The 20962-nt window shown below is 34.4% G+C and overlaps 1 protein-coding gene across 2 annotated transcripts; it reads right to left on the reverse strand.

The window, feature by feature from the left end:
* Nucleotides 1-15344: 15344 nt before the first annotated feature.
* On the reverse strand, nt 15345-20456 carry LOC120088443 (zinc metalloproteinase-like protein). Of its 2 annotated transcripts, XM_090305997.1 has the most exons (12): nt 20228-20385; nt 18863-19111; nt 18707-18764; nt 18409-18621; nt 18096-18176; nt 17933-18019; nt 17760-17855; nt 17600-17653; nt 16440-17482; nt 16214-16262; nt 16098-16137; nt 15345-15747 (listed from the first exon to the last, which is right to left on the reverse strand). In XM_090305997.1, exons 4-12 carry the CDS (start codon nt 18601-18603, stop codon nt 15596-15598), a joined length of 1797 nt encoding a protein of 598 aa, XP_090162123.1. In that variant the 5' UTR covers nt 18604-18621; nt 18707-18764; nt 18863-19111; nt 20228-20385; the 3' UTR covers nt 15345-15595. The 2 variants fall into 2 exon arrangements, with proteins under 2 accessions (XP_090162123.1, XP_038901675.1); XM_039045747.2 differs by lacking the exon at nt 18707-18764 and having other exon boundaries at nt 20228-20456.
* Nucleotides 20457-20962: the final 506 nt, after the last annotated feature.

Here is a 20962-nt window from a genome sequence, read left to right on the forward strand (position 1 = left end):
ATGCAATGGAAGCTATCTAATTACAATTAATTTGAGTTCTAAAAGCATGCTAAACATAAATTTTTAGAAAAAGATTTCAAACAACACATGCCTTTGAAGAATTCCTCCAATCCAAACTGCTCTTCATGAATTCTCAGCTTCAAATCTTCAATGAACGACCAAGAGATCTTCTTTATTATTCTCAACCTTGAATTTGAGTGGTGGAACTCATAATTGAGCTGAATTTGTGAAGGGAATGGAATGGGTTGGGTGGTGAAGAAGAAGAACACTGTAGAAACCAATTTCTAGCCACCAGTTCTCACTCAATCTGCCAAAATTAAGGAGTTTTTATTCCTCCTCTTCATGCAAGCACTAATGAGAAGAGTCAATACCGCATCCAATTGATGAAGAAAGTGGGCTAGGTGGGATAATCTTATGAATCCACCTCCTACTTGAAGAGGTTTGGATGTTTCCACTATTTTTTCAATTTTTAATTTAATTTTTAATTTTAATTAATTTAAAATTAACTAAAATATTATTAAATAATTCAAAAATTAATTAAATTCAAAATTTCAAAATTCAATTTCTCAAATTGAATAAAAAATGAAAATTAATTTGATTTTAATTAATTAAACAAATTTAATTAATTAAATAATAATTTACAAATATTAAATTAATCACACACCTAAGTTTAAACATGAATCCTATTCATGTAATTAATATTTAAATCAATATTTAAATATTATAAACTCTCCAATTTCGTTTAATTTCGATAAATTAAACGTTAATTAATTATATCGAATATAATTATACAAACCTTAATTTGAATTTGAATGGTTCAAATTCAAATCCTAAATTCAATTTGAACACTTCAAATTGAAATCATTCCAAATTCACTCAATTTACTAATCCAAGGTGTTCATGTTTTACGAGCTAGTAAAGGGACCTTATGGACCTACAGATCATGAGCTCCAACGATTTGAGATTAATTGGCTAAAACTTTTTAGACCGAATTCATCAATATTCGTTATCACCGCCATAGCTCGACAGTTGCACTCTCCTCACTGTAGATATATTTGTATCCACTTGATTTAACCATAATTAGTAAGTTGACCCTTCACAGGTTGTTCGTAATAACGATTGGGTCAAATGTTGTTTTACCCCTGAATTACGTCAATGTTGTTTTACCCCTGAATTACGTCTTGCTCCTTAAGTTCCACTGATCCTCCAATAAACAATTGATTTGTGATCCAATCACTAAACTAGACCCCTCTCGTGCCAATGAGAGAGTAGGGCCCCTTGTTCAAGACCTGGATTCAACACTTAAGAGAATAGCCTTTCTTTTACTCTAAATCGGGCAGGCATGAATTCCATCTTGAATCCTATTTTTCCAGTTATCTACTCGACCTCACCCTTGAAATGGGAGGCTTATTGAGCCTGCGCTATTGAGCCAACCCCCACCTATAAAAATTTAAGGATAATCCTGAATAAACAGGAGTTCATAGTTAGCTTAGGATTAAGATTGAGTTACCTAAGTCATCTAAGCGAAATAGTCAATCTTAAACAGTAAACAATGTTATAAAGTAAGAGTGACTTATTTCTTGGTTCGATCTTATGCAAACTCATTGCATAAGACGCCCCTACTTCTCATGTCAATATATGAACGAACAGGATCACTTCATTTGTAGCATCTTACAATAAACTGTAACAACTATAGAGTGGGCTGCATTCGATAGTATTACCAGAATAAGACACCCAACCTTATTCGTATACTATAGATCTTTTTGGCTATTTACTCAAACTTGATCCATCTTTATGTCTCTACATAAAGTTCAAGTATTCATATAATAGTCATGGACCTTAGTTTATTGGATTTAGTCTTTAAAAGTGCAATTTATAAATTCTTATAAATTCAATAACAACTTTATTGAAGAAACATTGAATAATACCTTTATTGATAATAGAAAATATTTAACTTTACAAACTGCGAGTTTTAGGACATACAACCTAACAGAGAATTAACCCTTGAAGAACGATTTTTTTTGTATATCCTTTTCTCTAAAAATCACGAACTCGAAACCCCACAATGGACACCACCACTTGATTATCTCTGCATTCTCTAGGATGAGAATCCAGGAGTGTGTAAGCTCTGGCTTTTTGGTAAAGGAGAATTGAGAGATTTGAGAGATTTTTGGGGAAAGGAGAGGTAGAAAATTACAAAATATTTTCTCTGAAAAACCCTAAAGAGGAAGATCATAAAAACCAAATTCAACCCCTCTGGCTTAGTAGAGAGAAAAAAAGGAGAGGCTCCCTAAAATTATTTTTAAAAATAAAAATAATTTTATAAAAACTTTAATATCTATTTATATGATAACTACTTTATCATATAATTTATTATATAATATAAATTAAACTATATGTTATATCAAATATAACATATAACCTATAGTTTAAGATTGTATCCAATACAATATAACCTATAGTTTAATTCTCTCAACCACGGTATTTAATATAAATCCCATTTATATTAAATTTAATTATATGAATCCAATTCACATAATTAATATTTGAATCATATTCAAATATTTATTTCCTCTCAAATAAACTTTATATTATAATGTATCAAATACATTATAGTAATTATATCATATACAATTAAATTAACTTAATTATATCGCATATGATTAATTTCCTCAATTAATTTGAACAATTCAAATTAATCCCAAATTGATTCTAAAAAATTCTCGTTGAGTTACAAAGGGGACCTCATGGGCTTGTAACTTGAAGCTCCAATGGTACTTGAATAATTAATTAAAATCTTTAATTAATTTACTCAACATCCATTAACTGTGGGGCACTCCACTAAAGACCGACAACTACACTCTTTACACTACAGATATATTTCTGTGTCCATTAGATATAACCAATCAATAGTGTAATGACCCTTCGCAAATTGCTCGTAAGTACAACTAGGCCAAAAATACCATTTTGCCCCTGTAGTTATATCTAACTCCTGAAGTGCCACTGATCCCTCTAATGAATAATAAATCATAGTCTAACTATGAATTAATAGTCATTTTTTCGTTATTGTCAAATTGATTGATAATCAATCTGTCAATGAATAAAAAAAAACTCCTCTCGGGCCAGGAGAGGGTGTGACACCACATTGTTAAAGCTCCGAAATCAGCTTTTATGAGAGCAATTGATCTATTTTTCCCTACCTCGAGGAAAAAGTGAATTTCATCTTATGTAGCTATATGTAGCTGTGTTCCCAGCTCCTCAATCAGACGAATCCCCAAAATGGTAGGCTTGTTGAGTCAGCGATCTGGCCACTCTCAACCATACAAATCAAAGGACCGCCTTTATAGGCAGGAGTTCACAACTCACTCAGGATTTAGGCCATGTCATCTACGGTCATCCTGGTGAAATGTAAGTTTCTATTATGAACGGTGTTAAATAATGAGACTAGTCATTTTGTGATTCGGTCTTATACAAACTCATTTGTATAGAATACCTTCGCTCACATGTCTCCACATGAATGATCAGGATCATATCATTTGTAGCACTTTACAACAATTATGACATCTACAAAGGGGGTCGTACCCGTAGTGTTGCCAAGATAAGGTATCCGACCTTATCTCTCTACTACAGACCACATAGGTTATCACTTAATCATGATCCACATGTATGTCTCTACATACATGTTTAAGCTATAGAAGATAACCTTTGATGTTAGTTTATTGGTTTGTGGGTTTAATGCTACTAAATGTCAAATAAAACATATCATATTTTATTAAATAAATAAAAAGTTTGTATAATACAGTTACAAGCTACACGATTCTACGAGATTTAGGGCACCAATACCAACAATTTAAACATGATCCACTCGTATGTCTCTATATATATGTTTAAATTACACAAAATAACCTAGTATTTTTGTTTATTGGATTGAGTGTGATGGAACGAGCACATGCGCAACGGAAGAAAAATGGATCTAAAAATTTTAATTAGGTTAATTACAAAGATAAGCATGCAATAAAAACAAATAAAATGGGAAAAGAATACAACCTTTGTAGACTTTGAATCTTCTCCAAATTATCTCCAATCTCCTCGCAAACAGTTCGTAAACCACCACAAGAGTCTTTTTGACTATTCTACGGCCTTAGAACAGGATGGTGGGGTCCAGAGAGTGACTAATTTGGAGAGGAAAAAAAGCTAAAACTTTGAGAGAGAAAGGGATGAGATTATCACATACTTTCATTAATTTTCACTAAGGCCAAGAGTTTTTGAAATTCAATAAACACTCCCTTTTAAAGACCATTACATGCAAAACATGCAACTTTGAGTTTGATGAGAATTTGACACTAAAAAATCTACTAACTCAAAGTGAGATTAAGTGAGGCAAGTATCTTCAAATGAAGACAACACTAATCAATTCAATAGTTGGAATTTTCCACTCACGAATGTTGGATCTATCCACTAACCTGTGTCAAAGTTTGACTTTCAAAGTCCAAAGTCAACAAATTTGACTTTTTGACTTTCAAAAGTCAAAAAAACAACAATTTGACTTCTATTGCATTTTAACCTAGTCAACAATTTGACTTTTAATGTAATTTTGACCAATTCCATTTAATTTCAAAATTAATTTTAATAATCAATTTTAAAATTAAATTAATATTAAATAATTAATTAGATAATTTAATTAATTTAATTTAATATTAAATCCAACACTAATCCCAATTTATATGAATCCCTATTCATAATCTTGATATTTAAATCTTATTTAAATATCTCCTATTTTCTATCTCTTTATGTTTAATTCACAATTAAATATTAGGTTAAATATATTCTATATATTTAATGCTTTGTTCCAAAAATTGAATTTGAACACTTTGTCACATTGTTATAAGGTTTAGTCCCATATGAGCTAGTAGGAGGACCTCATGGACCTATAGATCATGGGCTCCAATGATCAGTGATTAACTGGCTAAACTCTTTAACCTAATTAACCACCATTCGTTAACTACCGAGTCACTCCATTAAACCCTAGTAGTTGCATTCCTCTCACTGTAGATATATTATGTCTACTCGATATAACCATAATTAGTAAGTTAACCCTTCACAAGTTGTTCGTAATAACGGTTGGGTCAAAAACTGTTTTACCTCCGAGATTACATTTTGTTCCTTAAGTCCTACTGATCCTCTAATGAACAATTGGTTTTTCACCCAATCACTAAACCGAGACTCTCTCGAGCCAAAGAGAGGTGAGGCTCTTTGTTCAAGACCCGGAGTTAGCATTTAAGGGAACAACCTCTCTACTATCCCTAAAAGTGTGTAGGAGTGAATTTCGTCTTGCACCCTATGTCCCTAACTATCTACACGGTTTTACCTCTGAAATGGGAGGCTTATTGAGCCGGCACTGTTGAGCCAACCCTCACCCATGAAAATCTAAGGATAATTTTGAATAAACAGGAGTTCATAATTAGCTTAGGATTAAGGTCAAGTTATCTAGGTCATTGCTTTAAAATAGCCAGTCTTAAACAGTAAACAACGTTATAAAGTAAGAGTGACTTAATTCTTGGTCTGATCTTATGCAAACTTATGCATAGGACACCCTCGCTTCTCATCTCAATACATAAACAAATCAGGATCACTTTCGTTTGTAGCACTTTATAACAAATTGTAACAACTACAGAGTAGGCCGCATCCAATAGTATTACCAGAATAAGGCGCTCAACCTTATTCTTATACTATAGATCATTTTGACTATTTAATCGAACTCGATACACTCTTATGTCTCCACATAAAGTTCAAATACTTATGTAATAGTCATGGATCTTTTAGTTTATTGGATTTATTTTTAAAACGAAATAAACAATTCATATATTCAATAACAACTTTATCGATTTATAGAATAAGTTTATTGTTTACAAACCACGAGTTTTAGGAATAAAACCTAATAGAGTGTATGCTCATAAAATAAAAATTATTTTATTAATAACAATTTGTTTATTGATGACGGGCAGAAATGCACGTCATTATAGGCCTTTTATTTAGAATTATGAAGGCTGTTAAGTAGAAGATGCGGAGATTATACTTAGAATTCATGAGAAAATGAGCTTGCGTCGATCGGCATTAAGAATCTCAGCTAACCCACTATTATGCGTTATTATGCGTTTAATTGTTTATTTTTATAGCAAACACAGAAATCGATCGCATGCGCGGAAGCCAGGTTATCACGGAGACGATCACATGCGGGGTATCTCTCCATCGCAAAGGCGAACGCATACGTTCGACGCATGGATGTTGGGGCCATTAACCACATGCGTCCATCGTATAGAAGTTGCGACTATAGAGTAATAACCATAATAAAAGGGATGAGCGCAAGGGAGGTGGAATTTGTTGATACTTCGAAAACCAAGCATGAATGCATACCTCGAGAGTATCAAAAGGTGATATTGACATTTCACCTACCACACCATTAGCAGCAAAGATTCAGAGCAGGTCCATCACGTCCATCACGCCATTAGCTGCAGAATTTCAGAGAAGGACCATTAATGCTGTCGGCGGTCAAGCTTTATAAATAGAAGCCGTAGAGCTGAAGTTCAAAGGATCCGGGGTTTTCTGCATGAGGCCAGATCCTTGTGATCCAGAAAAAGTGTGAGAAGATATTCTTGAGAGTTCTTCATTCCTCATCCATTCCGAGTGACGACCAGAGTCTTTGCCGGAGTTAAAGCTCGAGAAAGTCTACTCCACCGCCCATCCATGGCACCACCGGTAGCCTTGACACACATCTGATGGAAGCAAGACATTGCTTCCATCTGGCCCTCCATTTCTCTTCTATCCTTGTATTGTATTACATTGTGGCTTAAGAGATTAATACATTTTGTGATCAATGCATTTCTATATTTTCCTTCGATTCCTTCTCCATCTTCATTTACTTAGCCTCTTTTACTTTCATTGTATCCCTAAGTAAGACTACTAGAGTATCACATACTTAATCATGCGACATAGACATATGAAGCATGTAGCAAACCACCGAGAGGTGTGCGTTGCGCGAGTGTTGTGAGAAAATCCTACTTGCTTAGTGTGAAGTTGTAGCAATGTTTGTCTATGAGTAGAGTCAGCAACAACCAACTGCCTGGGAGGGTAAGTAGTTGATCACATTAAGCAATGTAAGCAAGTGTTCACTAGAGATAGGAATAATCTTATGTCAACCATGTTTATGTGATTACCTTGTTTTATGAGCACATCATTCATCATTTAGGCATACTTGGGAAAATAGTCTAAAAACCAAATCTAAACTTGGGAGAGCAGATTGAATCGCATAAGCAAGAATGGGGACTTAGGAATAAGCTCCGTTTGCTACTACACAGTGTATGCACCATTTAAGTAGGATATGGTGGTATGCGGTCATCTTGTTTATGTGTGAGAGCACGTGAGCGGGAATAGAGACTTAGAAATAAAGCCTCTCGACACTATCGCATATACATCGCATGCGTCTTCATCAAGTGTGTATAGCATGATCGCATAGCATGCGTTGGCTGGGGTTACCCTTGCGGTCAAGCTTAGTGTTGCAATGAAGACATTCTCGTCATTTTATCTATTTTCCCATACATTTTACTACGCGCTAACAGTTGCCGTGTCTCTATCTCTCACAGTCACACTTCCACTGCTTAATCTGTTAGTTAGGAGTAGGAGTAGTGCATAGCCCATAACCCTCAATATTCTTTTATTCTTCGCTGCAAACACGTTACTTCATGACATTTGGCTACAAGTCCCTGAGTTCAACCTTAGATCACCCGAAAAACTTGCGATCTCGTTATACTTGGCGAGAGAACAAGAAAACTTGTAATAGGAACGCATGGTCATTGCACACGGGATTAACGCATACTTTCCATTCCAACGCATGACACCGACACATGAGAACAAACGCATAGCCTAAGACAAGCATCATATATGCGCTTCCAAATTTTTATCATCATTTATACAAAGTTTATGAACTACGAGAATACAAGAGAGATTTAGGACATCAATCCCAACAGGATTAACATATCATCAACATACAAACATATAATCACACAGATGGCTCTATATGATTTTGAGTAAACACGTATTGGAACAGTTTACTTCCATTATTTATTTAAGTGTTGTTAAAATTTACATACCATTGTTTAGGAGCGTTTTTTAGACCATAAAGAGATTTAGGAAGTTTACATACCTTATTTTCATGATCAGCAACAATAAAACCTTCAGGTTGTATCTTATTTATTTTCTCTTCCAAGTTCCTATTGAGGAATGTCGTCTTTACATCGATCTGATATATTAAAAGACCACAAATTGTAGCATAGGCTATCAAAGCTCAAATAGTGGTTATTTTAGTCACATTTGAGAAAGTATCAAATAGTATATGTCTTGCTTTTGTGTGTATCCCACAACCACTAGTCTAGCCTTAAACTTATCTATCGTACCATCTAGTCTCATTTTATTCTTAAAGATCCATTTATACCTAATAGTTTTATTTCCTTTAGGTAGTTCCACCAATTCCAATGTTTGATTCATGAATAAGGAATCTAACTCACTCTTGATTGTCTCTTGCTAAAAACTAGAATCCACCGAGCTTAAAGCTTATTGATAAGTTTTTGGATCTTCATCTATTAAGTACATGCAAGCAAATCGATTGTATATTTTATCTGAGTTTTCAACTAGGAAGGTAGTTAGAAAATCAGGTCCAAAATCTTTACTAACCCTTTGTCTTTAACTTCTTCTAGGCTCTAATTCAAGTGTGTTATTAAGGTTAAAAAGAGGTAGTTCAGACATTTGATCGATGCTTGAAGTACTAGCAGTTTAATTAACGAGTGAATTATCTATTGATTTAGCATCAGTTTTATTCATGGGAAAAAATGCTAGAAAAACATTGCATCTCTATATTCACACAATGATTTATCACTTAAATACATAAATCTATATGCAACACTATTATTAGCATAACTGATGAAAACACAGTCAAAAGTTTTAGATCCTACCGTGGGTTTCTTGAATTCTGAATATGCTACCTTGGTTAAACACCCCCACACTCTTAAGTAATCTAGGTTAGGTGGATAACCCTTTCACAACTTGTAGAGAGTCTTATCCAACTTTATGTGGAACCCTATTAAGAATAAAACATGCAGAAAGCACAACTTCCTCCCACATGTTATTGGACAATCCAGAACTTAATAACATAGCATTCATCATTTCTTTTAAAGTTCTATTTTTACATTCCACTATACCATTTTGTTAAGGTGAATACAAAACGGTTACTTTATGAGTGATACCGTTTAATTCGTAGAATTCCTTAAGGAAAGTGTCATTATATTTATCTCTTCTATCGGATCCAATTCTTTTATTTTTCTATCTACTACTCTAGCTTTGAATTTCATAAACATGCTACTAGCTTCATCCTTTGATTTTAGAAGGTAAATTTTTTATATATCTAGAATAATCATCAACAAAAGATATATAATATTCTTTACCATCGCTACTCATAGTGTTTCTAAAATCAGCTAGATCTTTATGAATTGGCTTAAGTAATTCTATACTACGTGTTGTTATCGATTTAAAAGTTTTTTTTTTTTTTGTGTAAATTTTGCTTCTACACATATTGGGCATCTATTATTTTCATGTGAATCAGATACATTATTAAGATGCAAATTTTTAAGCCTTTTAATTGATGCAACATTAGCATGTCCTAATCTACCATACCACACATCAAATTATTCAACCATATAAGCAAAACGAAAGGCATTTTCATTCATGGAAATAGCAATAGGAACAACATTAAAAACAAACAGACCATCAGACACATATCCCTTACCAACAAAGTTACCTTTTTTTGTGATGACAACCTTGACAGTTTCAAACACAATCCTAAGCCCTACTTTGTTCAACAAACTCCCCGATACCAAATTCCTACGCGAAGAAGGAACATACAGTACATCACTAAGGGATACTGAATTAAGCTTTTTTTTACTGAAGTAAGCTTTAATAAAATCTTCTCTTTCCTAAGACACCAGGAGTTACTGAATTCCCCATGAAAACACATTCACGATTGTTAGTTTCCTGGAAGTCGTGAAAAAGATTCCGGTTTGAGAAGAAATGCCTTGATGCATCAGTGTCTAGGATCCAACTAGACTTGTTCTCCACCACCACTGCAACAACAATGTCTTCTTCAACTACATTGGCTTATGGAGTAGGTTTGACAGCAGCTAAATTTTGGTCTGGCCTTTTTTTCTCTGATTTCACTAGTAAGATTTATATCTAGGTTTCCCATACACATAACAGGTAACTTTGAACTTCTCAATTCGTCCACCGATAGCCTTAAATTGACCCTTCTTTTATGATGTCTTTATTGTTTGCTTCCCTTTGTTTTTTAACTTGTCTTTCACATTTGAAGATTCAATAAGGTTATCATTAACCGAATTAACAAATAAAGAATTTAACTTATCTTTCTGTTTGTTCACCTCTTTAGTGCGTATTTGACTAATCAACTCTTGCAGCATTAGATCTTTCTTTTTATGCTTCAGATGGTTATGGTAGTCACTTCAATATGGTGGAAAATTTTCAAGCAACACATTTTCTTGAAGAATTTTGCACATCTTCATGCCTTCAGACAGTACGTTGGTCACTAAATTTTCGTATTCGTGAACCTGCTTCATCATTGGTTTGTCGTCCAGCATCTGGAACTGCAACCACTTACTGACTACATATTTTCTTATGCATGTATCGTTGCCTTTATATCTGGATTCCAGGGTATTCCAGATAACTTGCAGATTTTTGGACGACAAAAAGAATAAATAGAGAATTTGCATGTGGTTGAGTAGATGGCCACAAATGGTTTTGTTATCCTTCTCAAACTTGTCAACGTCCACAGTACAAATTGGACCAGTAACGGTATCCTTGGAGGTTGTCGAATCAGCGATGGCAAAAACATTCTTGGAAGATGTCAGATCAGTCATAGCAATAGCATCCTTGGATTTGTTAGGGATGTCCACGGTGAGAATGCAATCTACCTTCAACTACTCAAAGAAGATTAGCAGCTTTTGAGATCAGTAGCGGTAATTGACTCTGTCGAACGACTCCAACTTGGAAAAATCTGGAAGAACTTTTCCAGATTTGATCGACATTGGTTCTGATTTTCTTTCAAATTATTAGTAGTCATCAAATCCATATGCTATTTGTTGTGCCATGGAAACCACTTCCTTGAAAGTAAATTCGGCATAACTATGGTGCAAATTATTCTTGCCAGTTGCTCCCTAAGGTTAATACAACTCTCCCTTCAGACATGCACTCATAAAATGGAGAGTCGGAATCACAACAAAAGAAGTTAGTTTGCTCAGAATCGAAGAAGAAGAAGCTTAACGAATACAAAACGTTTGGAAAAAAATAGATTCATATCTTAAAAAATAATTGCACCATTAAAAATTCTAAACGTTTTTATTTAAAGCAATTAAGTTCCAAGGTTTAAGATTTTGTAAACATTTTAAAACAAAAATAAATAAATCTATTTTTTTCACACAAGCGTAGTTGCCTGAGCCTGCCTGCCCACCTACTCGAAGGGACAACGGTGGCGCACACATGGGAAAAGGCCCCTTACTCCCATTTTATCCACTTTTGTGAGTCCTTAGAAGTGGTTTTCGATATATACTCTTGATGTATTTTGATATATGTGATGGTTAAATGCTCTATGATGTCATCAAGAACACATTGTTTTGCCTAATTAAATCCAAGTGTAAATCTAACTAGGCGCCTGGTGAATCCAGGGTCGAACACAAGAATTGCTAATTTTTTGTTAAATAAAGGTGATGAGTTTATGTTCATAAGTGTTGAAATAAAAGATGATGACTGCGTTGGAAATCACAATCGTAAAGGAAGCAGATTATGCAATGCGATGAAGTTTTCCAATGGATGAATTAGGGTTAAGGCACATATTCACTAACATTCCATAAGTAAATGCACAAACCATGCATTCAAGCAGACTACTCGCAAATCATAACTACACTTCTCGATGTATTTAATCACATTGTCCTATTTCTAGGATACATGCGATGAGTTCTTAGTGCAAGAGATATTTCTTTATTTCTAAAGGTAATATTTTCTTGTTTTATTCAGTCTAAATCCTTTACTCTTTTAAGCATAGATTTGATCTATTTAAAGCAATCTCTCAACTGATTCAAATAGCTTACAAAGCATGCATAAGACATGTTGAACACATAATCAGGCTTTACTTAGTTCATGTTAGTTGCAACGATTCTCAACCCATACAGAAATTAATTACTCATGGATAAAGATGAAGAGATAGGTGAATAATAAACTATGAATGCATTCATATTGATAAAATGAGTTTTTAAACTGAAAAGCATCTAAAAAGTGCTTTTATTACCTTCAAATTTAGAGCTACTATTGTTAGTATTTGTTTAGTTTGATGTAGTTTATTGAGTGATTAAGAAAACTGAGCATCAGGAGCAATTTTTGCGAAAATGATAAAAAAAACCTGGGTAAAACTCCAATTTTGAGCACTTACGAGTTGGCCATGAAATTAGGAAGAAACCAAGGACCCAAAATCAAGAAAATAGGAAAATTTGGAAGGCAAATCGGGGAAGTCAGTGTTGGAAGAGCGTTGCAACGCTGCTCCCTGACGCTATGACTCGAGACTAATTAGAAACAGGGCAGCGTTGCAACGCTACGGCTTTGACGCACGACTGACATGACGGCGGCATTGCAACGCTGCGAGAATATTATAAATAAAAACATTGCACCGCTAGGTCTAAAAAAAGGAAGGAAAAAAAAAGAGAACCGAATTTGGTAAATTTTACTTAAATTCTAGTCCGTACAAAAGCCGAAACAGAGAAATTCTGATTGTTTTTTGTTGAAGACTCGAGATTTTGATTGAGAGTTGATATGAGAGCGTTTCTGGATTGATCGTGACAAGAAGATTGATCGGGATCGTGCAGTTTTGTTGAAGAACAATCCAGTATTCGTGGCGAGAGTAAAAAAGATCGTGATTGGGATTCGAATTTATGAAGGGAGATCGTTCTTCTTTGTTACTTTATTTTTTTTCATAATGATTGTTTTTTTGTTGAATACTGTTATCGGAATCATACATGGCTAAACTCTTTTATTCTAAGGTATTTGTGGATCTTAGGGATGTTATTTTGAATATTGAATTTATAATTGATTGATTTTGCATGGATTTCTAAATTATTTGTGTTTAATGCTTTTGATTAACTGGCCATTAATTAAACGAACCTAAGTTAATTAGACGTCTCGAGAGAGAGTTTAATTCGTTGGACCCAATAATTTAGATTGTTATTCGAAATTGCATGAGTGAATGTAGAATAACAAGGGGTGAAATTGAAGGGTCTTAATGCTGTAACTATTCAAGCGATAGAAGAGATTTGGGTTGATGGGTAGTTCTTAGGATGGTTTGAGCTCGAGAGAGGATTTCCTAGTTTTAGAACTTCTAGCCTCAATCTATCAATTTCAATCAATTGCATGTCATATTCATTGTATTCCTTAAATGAAACAATACCATGGAATTGTTTTGCTCTGAATTGTTCTTGTATGTAACTAAATTTTTGTTATCCATAGTTATAGGTAAAATCATCTTTTGGTTGCCTGGATAAAATGGACGAAGAATTGTGATAGCTAAGTTAGGAAAATTTTGCTCACGCCGGTCCCTGAGGACGATACCCTATTTGGGATTTATTACTTTGATTGTGTGCACTTGCGCATACCGTCATCAACGTTTTACACAGTATGAACAATTGTAGTAAAAAGAAGATATAGAAGTGAGATAGAAAGTCAAAACGTTGATAACAGTTTCTTGCTCCTTCGGGCTCTTTAAACAACTGCTTCTTGAGGATTGTGTTGAAGAATATGGCTTACCTTCTACTTTAAGAGAGCTCTTGAGCTTTCAATCAAGATTTCGCTAGAGCTCGAAAGAAATATGTGAAGTGAGATTTTTGCAGAGTTTTTCCAACATCTCCATGCTCTCTTTTGCATGAAAATCTTGTGGGGTATTTATAGGTGTCACGAGGTAGCTTTTCCATCTCTCACTAATGATTATTCTGACAGCATGCATTAAATTCCATACCCTGATGCGTCGTCTGCTTCGCGTCAGAAGTTCATTGGCTCTGTCGTGGACCTTTCTTGTCAGCTACTAACTTGGTCCTTGATTTGACTTCCACCGCCTATGCGTCATGTCACCTTCCCTTTCTTCTATTGCATGAGTCTATATGTCTCCAGCTATGAGGTTTCGTTGTTAGCGTCAGGAATTTCCTCCGTGATGAACTGTTGATCGCATGACAGGATTTTTACATTTCAAAAAATACAATTTTATAACTTTTAAGGGCTATGAGATGTTGTACACATGCGATCGTATAATATAATGAAATCATAAATTTCTTACCAATTATGTTGCATTGTCCATGATTTTTCTTAATTGTTTTAGATAAAAGAAGTAAAATAACTTGTATTTCTATAAGTCATAAACTTTCTACCCACCTCTTAATTCTTCTGTGGTGCTATTCCACAAACCTGGTGTAATACCCTTTATTAAGAAAATATATGTATGCTTCTCCCTAGCCTTCAACCAAAGATATTAGCATATCCAATATTGAACTGTTAGTTACACTTACACTCTTCCATAAACCCCCTTTCCTCGCCTACCCCATTTACAATCTAAATACCCAAACTACTACTCTAACTAATTACTAACATATCTCAGTGTCATTTCTATAATTATCTTCATGGTCTAAAAAAATAAAATTTCATTTGAGAATTATTAAAGTGTTGTTTGATAATTATTTCATTTTTTATTTTTAAATTTTGAAAATTAAATTTATTTCTTCTCTTATTTCTTAAAATGATTTACATATTTCTTAAATATAATGATTGAATTCTTAATCAGAATCTAAAAATAAAAATTAGTTTTCAAAAATTACCATTTTAGTTTTCAAATTTTGACGTAATTTTTTAAATCATTAGCTAAAAATAGATAGATAACAAATCAAAAAAAATTTGAAGTAAAGACAGTGCCAACAAATTTATTCTCAAAAATAAAAATCAAAAAACCAAATAATTACCAAACGAAATGTAAAATCGAAAAATCAAATAATTACCAAACGAAATGTAATTTTTTAATTTTTAAGAATTAAACTTTTAAATTTGTACCTTGACCCTTGTTATCGATTTTCTATCAATATATTCAAACACAAGGCAACACTAGTTTGAAAAAAAATCATTATTATTTTAAATTTTGACAATGTTTGTTATAAAAAAAATGGAGAAAAAAAAAAAAACAAACATAAATTTCACAAATAAAATTGAAAAACGAGATCATCGTTCAATTGAGTGTAATCGAGTGGCGGTAAAGCCATTCAGAAACAACATTTATTTACAACACTCATCTTGTTTGCATAAACATGCTTATGGAAACCACAGCCTTGTTTGAATATCGGGTCGTCTAGTCTAAACCAATTTGCATACAGTATCCTAGAGTACATGTTTTAGTTTACAGTTCTGTTAAATAAATTAAAAAAGAAAAGGGAAAAAAAGAGAGAATATGTTCTTCAATCTACAAGGCATTGCACGTTTCAAGGGTAGATTTCGCAAGCCACAATAAGCCAGGATCATTACGTTTCAGTACCAGGAATGTTTCTGCCTTCCCGATTTCGTCTAGCAGTGCATCTTCAATGAAACCTATCAAGAACAGGATCTCCAATGCAGCTGCATTAAAAAATATTCAAGAATTGATGCAACTGATCATAGCATTTTCGAATCAAATTCTTAGTTTGGTTTTCCTTCCTTTGTTGCTTTTAGTATATTGGATACAAAAACCATCATAGATTAATCTAGTTGTAAATAAGGACATAAACTTGATAAAGGACTAAAGATCGTTGGTTCAAATCAAAATAGCCACCTACCTAGAATTTAAATCCTACAAGTTTCTTTGACATCTAAATATTGTAAAATCAGAGGAGTTGTCCCACGAGAGACGAGATGCGCGGAAGCTTACTCGAACACTCACGGATTAGAAAAAAAATTGTATACTGGATATGGATGCATACAACACTAACCTTTATAGTTGGCAACATTCTTCTGGATAATGGGATTAGCCTGTAATGCAACATTTATTACCTCAAGGAAACGAACTTAATTAGAGAGAAGAGAGAGAAAAAGTTAATAGTCTCGCCTTGCGCAGCTTTCTGTATTTCATTTCATCAGGGTGTTCAATTACATTCCTGCAAAAAAGAGGAAATTCAGTCAACAATTCACCAGTGAATATCAAATCATAATGACCAGTTGCAAAAATAATAGCCAGACGTTGCCGTTATAAATTAATCAGTACCCAAGGACAAGCAGCTGAATATCGCCATCAAGAATTGAAAGCACAAAAGAAAAGGAATGGTAGAACTTACTTAACAATCTTGAACAAAGTTTGAATAACTGCTGAAGATTCAGAAGGTTTAACTTCAGCCAGCAGCCTTGCAATGGCCTCACGCAATCGATTGCAAACAACAGAAACAGAGTCTTGTATCCTTTGAATTTCTTGGTCATCAGGATCAGGCTCGTCAACAGGCATTTTAGATGAATCCACCTGATGTACCGAACTTCCATCAGGGTCAGGCCTTTCATCAGGGTCAGGCTCCATCTGCATAGGTTCCACTCCTTGAGTAGTATCATGCTTTTTACAGTTTATGCTTAAATGGGTTTGGTCTGTCACTAAGCCAGCTTCTAGGCAATCAGCCTCATCATGTCCAATGGCATTTCCACACCCCAACGTGTTCGCTTTTTCTTCCAAGTTATCTGGATAAGGTTCAACAACCATTCTTTGGAAAATGTTGCAATCCAAGTTTGGCATTCCTTGAGAGAAATGATCTGTGTCAGTTATTTTACTGTTCGAAGAGCTTCCAATATCATCAGGATCTGGTTCTCCATACAACTTTGTGGCTTCCAACAATCTGCTGTTAGTAGTAGGCACAGGCTGTACTTCTGTGCTGCTCAAATCTGTTTGAACTACTAGGCTCTTAATGAATCTTGGTTCAAATTCAGATTCTAAACTTTTGCTCCCTATAGAATCATCAAGATCAGGTTCAAGCTTGTTTTTATAATTAGAACTGTTGTCGGAATCAAGCTCAAGCATGCTTTGATCATTGGAGCTGTCATCAGGGTCAGGCTCGAGCTTCTTTGGATAAGCACTGTCATCCGGATCCGACTCTGCACTTACTTGAGACACTCTTGAACTGAAATTTGAAGTGTTTGTCAAACGGTGATAAGCAGCAGCAACTGAAGCAGCACGGGCATTAACCAGCTGATGTGACACACTTCCACCAAGCTTCTGTGAGACAGCAAAGCCATCTTCGACATCGTCACTTTCTTCATGATATTGGGAATACTTAATTCCAGTCAACGTGTGGCCTTTTGATCTTGTCCAATCTAAAGCAGCAGCCTCCTCATTAAGCTAAGAAACATTAAATTGAAAAGACAACCCAATTAATGAATAATAATTAACACAAAGCGAGTACTGCCAATATGGCCTAATAAATGAAAAAATGATTCATAATAAAAACATTATTACCTGCTTATCCAGAGCATGGAAGTTGGCGTCGTGCTCAGAATAAATCATGTGTGCCTAATTGTAAATCATAATAAGTTCAGGGATTCATTCGGGACGTAATTATCATGTATTATTAACCTCTCCATGTATAAAAATGAAAAACGATACAAAGAGAGCTCACAAGTTCGTGGAGTAATGTCTTCTTGATACTTTCATATTTTCTGAAACCCTTCAGGTCATCTGTACGAAGTCGAAGGGATATCTCCTCTCCATGGTTCTGATCAGAAACTATAGTAAAAAATCAAATTTGGAGAATAAGATACTTGAGTTTTTCACGCACTAAAGTGATCATACCTTATTAAAGCCAAGAATACATTTAGGGCTCACACCAACATAACCAACAGGGGCCATCTCAGTCATGATTCCCACACGCCAACGGTGCTAAAAGAAGGTCAATCACCAGATTATTTATTGCTAATGATATATTACATACATCCAGATTTAGACATTCCTTTACCTTGTTCATGATTGCAATAATACCAGGGTCAGCAGCAAGCATGTGCATTCTTTTCAAAGCTTCTGAAGCTGGAGGGTTTAGCTACAACCAATGGAAGAATGTGCCATTCAACACCAGATCAAGACGTGGATTAATGTAATTATTAACAGCTAAAGGAAATCTTATAAGAAATACAGTTCAAAAGCAAGAATTAAGAGCAAATCTGTATCTAGATTAAAGGGCATAAACCCTGAAAAATGCAATCCTGCTACAATATTTATGCATGCAATATAAAATTATTGAAATGATCACTAAAGAGCGCAAGAAAAAGCACCTCGATTCCTGGAATTTGAAGTGTCCGAAACTCGCAAAATACATAGGGTCCTTCTGGTAGTTTCAGCATGCCCTTAGGCTTACTTGACATCCGTTGTTTCAGTCTTTTCTCTTCTTCATCGAACCCAATAATTCGTTCATTTTTATTAGCATTGTTCAAAACTTCGTCTACCTCATTCTTAGAGACTCCCATCATTCTGATAGGCTTGTTATCCTGAAGCAGTCAGAGGTGATAGTCAGATGCCTAGAACTAGCAGCACAATGACAATTTTTGCAGCAGAGTAAGAAATTGTTCCTACAGACTGGAACGGCAAACTTTATAATCAGGACTTCACGTGCATCAACTTCACCTATATACTATAACCGGTAATGCATGAAATCAAAAACTGGGAAGTGACTGCAGTGCACGACGTAAATCAACTCAACTTCATAGAAATAAGAAAGTGAATTTGCACCTTAAAAATGGAAAACTTTTGCAGATCCAAGTATCCATCTTCATCAGAAAATGGATATAACATTTTAGAGCTTTTACTGGAAAATTGTGGGACTATGAGCCGCATGGTATCTACTTTAACTTCAGTTAATTTAAGCAGCTTCTGACCAAGGTCTCTGAGAGTAGAATCTGAACTGATTTCCACCATATACTTTGTTCCCCTCCATAAGACGGGTATATTATACATGCTGTGTTTCTGCTCCATTTTCTCCTGATAAAACAACAAACTTTTATTAGGACACTCGGTATGCATTGCATAAAAAATTTAGATTGTCAAAGCAAAAGCTTCTCCTGCTCATCTTAATAAGAATCTGGTAGCATAAGATACATATATTGATTGGTAACGCTAGTTTGCACAAAACCAATATGGACTTTGTGAAGATAGCAGAAGAGAACTTAAGGTCGTCCCATCAGCTGAACCCATTTTAACTATTTGCAAGTGGAAATCTTTCATGGCGCTGCCTAAAAACTGTTTGCTAATAAATTCAGATTGCAACCAACACGTACCATTCAAGGTTTCCATAAACGATCCAGTAACTTCCCAGAAATTAATGGCATTTGAACACAAACTAAAGCATGTAAAATTATGCAGCCAAGACTGCTAATTAGAAGACCACTTTTAGTCTCTGAGCTCTCCCCTATGCTTCAAATTTTGTAACAATTTAGACAAAAAGTGTTGTTATGATTCAATGAGATTTCTTACTTTGTAGATTCCTAAACCGATTAGAGAAAGAGACCAAATGCCTTTATAAAAAACAGAGGCTGTCCTTACATAACAAAAATTGACACTTGATTTTGACAGAATTTTGCACGTCGGAATCTAAATTGTTACAAATTTAAAAGCACATGGAAAAATCATTACTTCCATGAAACAAAAGTGTTTTCTTAACCTACTTAGAATATACAAACTCTGCACAGTTAACATTTAGAAAATTGAAGAAAGGTTGGCTTCAGATAAAGGAAGTTCCTCATCGATCTATCCCGAAACTACGTATAACAACAATAACCAAAAGAAAATCTGTCTCCCCCTACGCGAAAAGGTTAAAACCCTCACTCGCTCCAACTATCCCTAAACTCAAGAAAACAAATTGACCAACGATATTCCTAACAGCTGAACAATCCGATTGTTTCTCAAAGCAAATCACGCCCCTATAGAATAATACATTCTTCGCGAAATCAAGAGGTGATGATAACAAACCCTGCCAATCTAATTCAAATAATTCACCAATTGAATTCCATCACAACAAAACGAAATCAAAACCACGGTCTTAAAATTAGTGAAAAGGACAATCTGAAACCCAGATTCTTTAGGCCATGGACGACTTACCAGAAGTTGGCTGTCTAATGTGCAGAAGGAATATCAATATTGCCGAAGAAATTGCTTCGATGAGAAAATAAAAGAGATTTATAAGCGTTGAAAAATGAGAATGGGGGTCACACAGTCCAGGGGGCGGCAATTTATTCGACGGATATTGGAAGACGAATGACGACGACGCCCATTTTTACGCTTGTTCAAAGCAATACGTGTGCGCTGGCGTGTGATTTCAAAGGAATGTATCATAATTTGTTTCTTGGAACACGTTTTTACCCGAATGTACTAGAAATGTTACGATCAAAACAATTAAATGAATTCAAATTTCACAATTTTTATATCTATTATTAAAATTAATTTTCAATTTTTCGTTTATAATCATTTTAATTTAATTTATCGACAATAATATCAAAGAATGAATCAAGTGAGTATTTAGTAAAAAATTTATATTTAAAATTATAAATCTTTGAACCTAGAAACTAAAATTCAAATCGATAAAATTGTAATACTTTATAATCTTAGGTTTTGTTTGGTGGTAACCATTTGATTTTTTATTATTTATCTCTAAAAATTATGTTTATAGCCAACATGAGCGTAACTCAATTAGCATAGTGTTTATACTATCAATCTCGAGGTCGAATGTTTGGTTCCCTCACTTCACACTTTAATTATAATACCTTTGTAAAAAAAGAAAAAATTGTGTTTATAAACACCACTTTCATCTTCTTCTTTTTGTGTGTGTGTGCCCTC

The sequence above is a fragment of the Benincasa hispida genome, chromosome 10 (assembly GCF_027475165.1).
Source record: "Benincasa hispida cultivar pf3 chromosome 10, pf3_genome.v1.1, whole genome shotgun sequence".
NCBI classification, from domain to species: Eukaryota; Viridiplantae; Streptophyta; class Magnoliopsida; order Cucurbitales; family Cucurbitaceae; genus Benincasa; species Benincasa hispida.

Bases quoted from the DNA above. Each gene is read 5' to 3' on its own strand.
- LOC120088443 (XM_039045747.2), bottom strand. From the start codon at position 19,105: ATGGAGCAGAAACACAGCATGTATAATATACCCGTCTTATGGAGGGGA. The intron at 18,177-18,408 runs GTGCTTTTTCTT...CATTGGTTGTAG, and splicing joins TTCAAATTCCAGGAATCGAG to CTAAACCCTCCAGCTTCAGA. The intron at 16,263-16,439 runs GTAAGTTCTACC...TCTTTTTTGCAG, and splicing joins ACTTTGTTCAAGATTGTTAA to GAATGTAATTGAACACCCTG.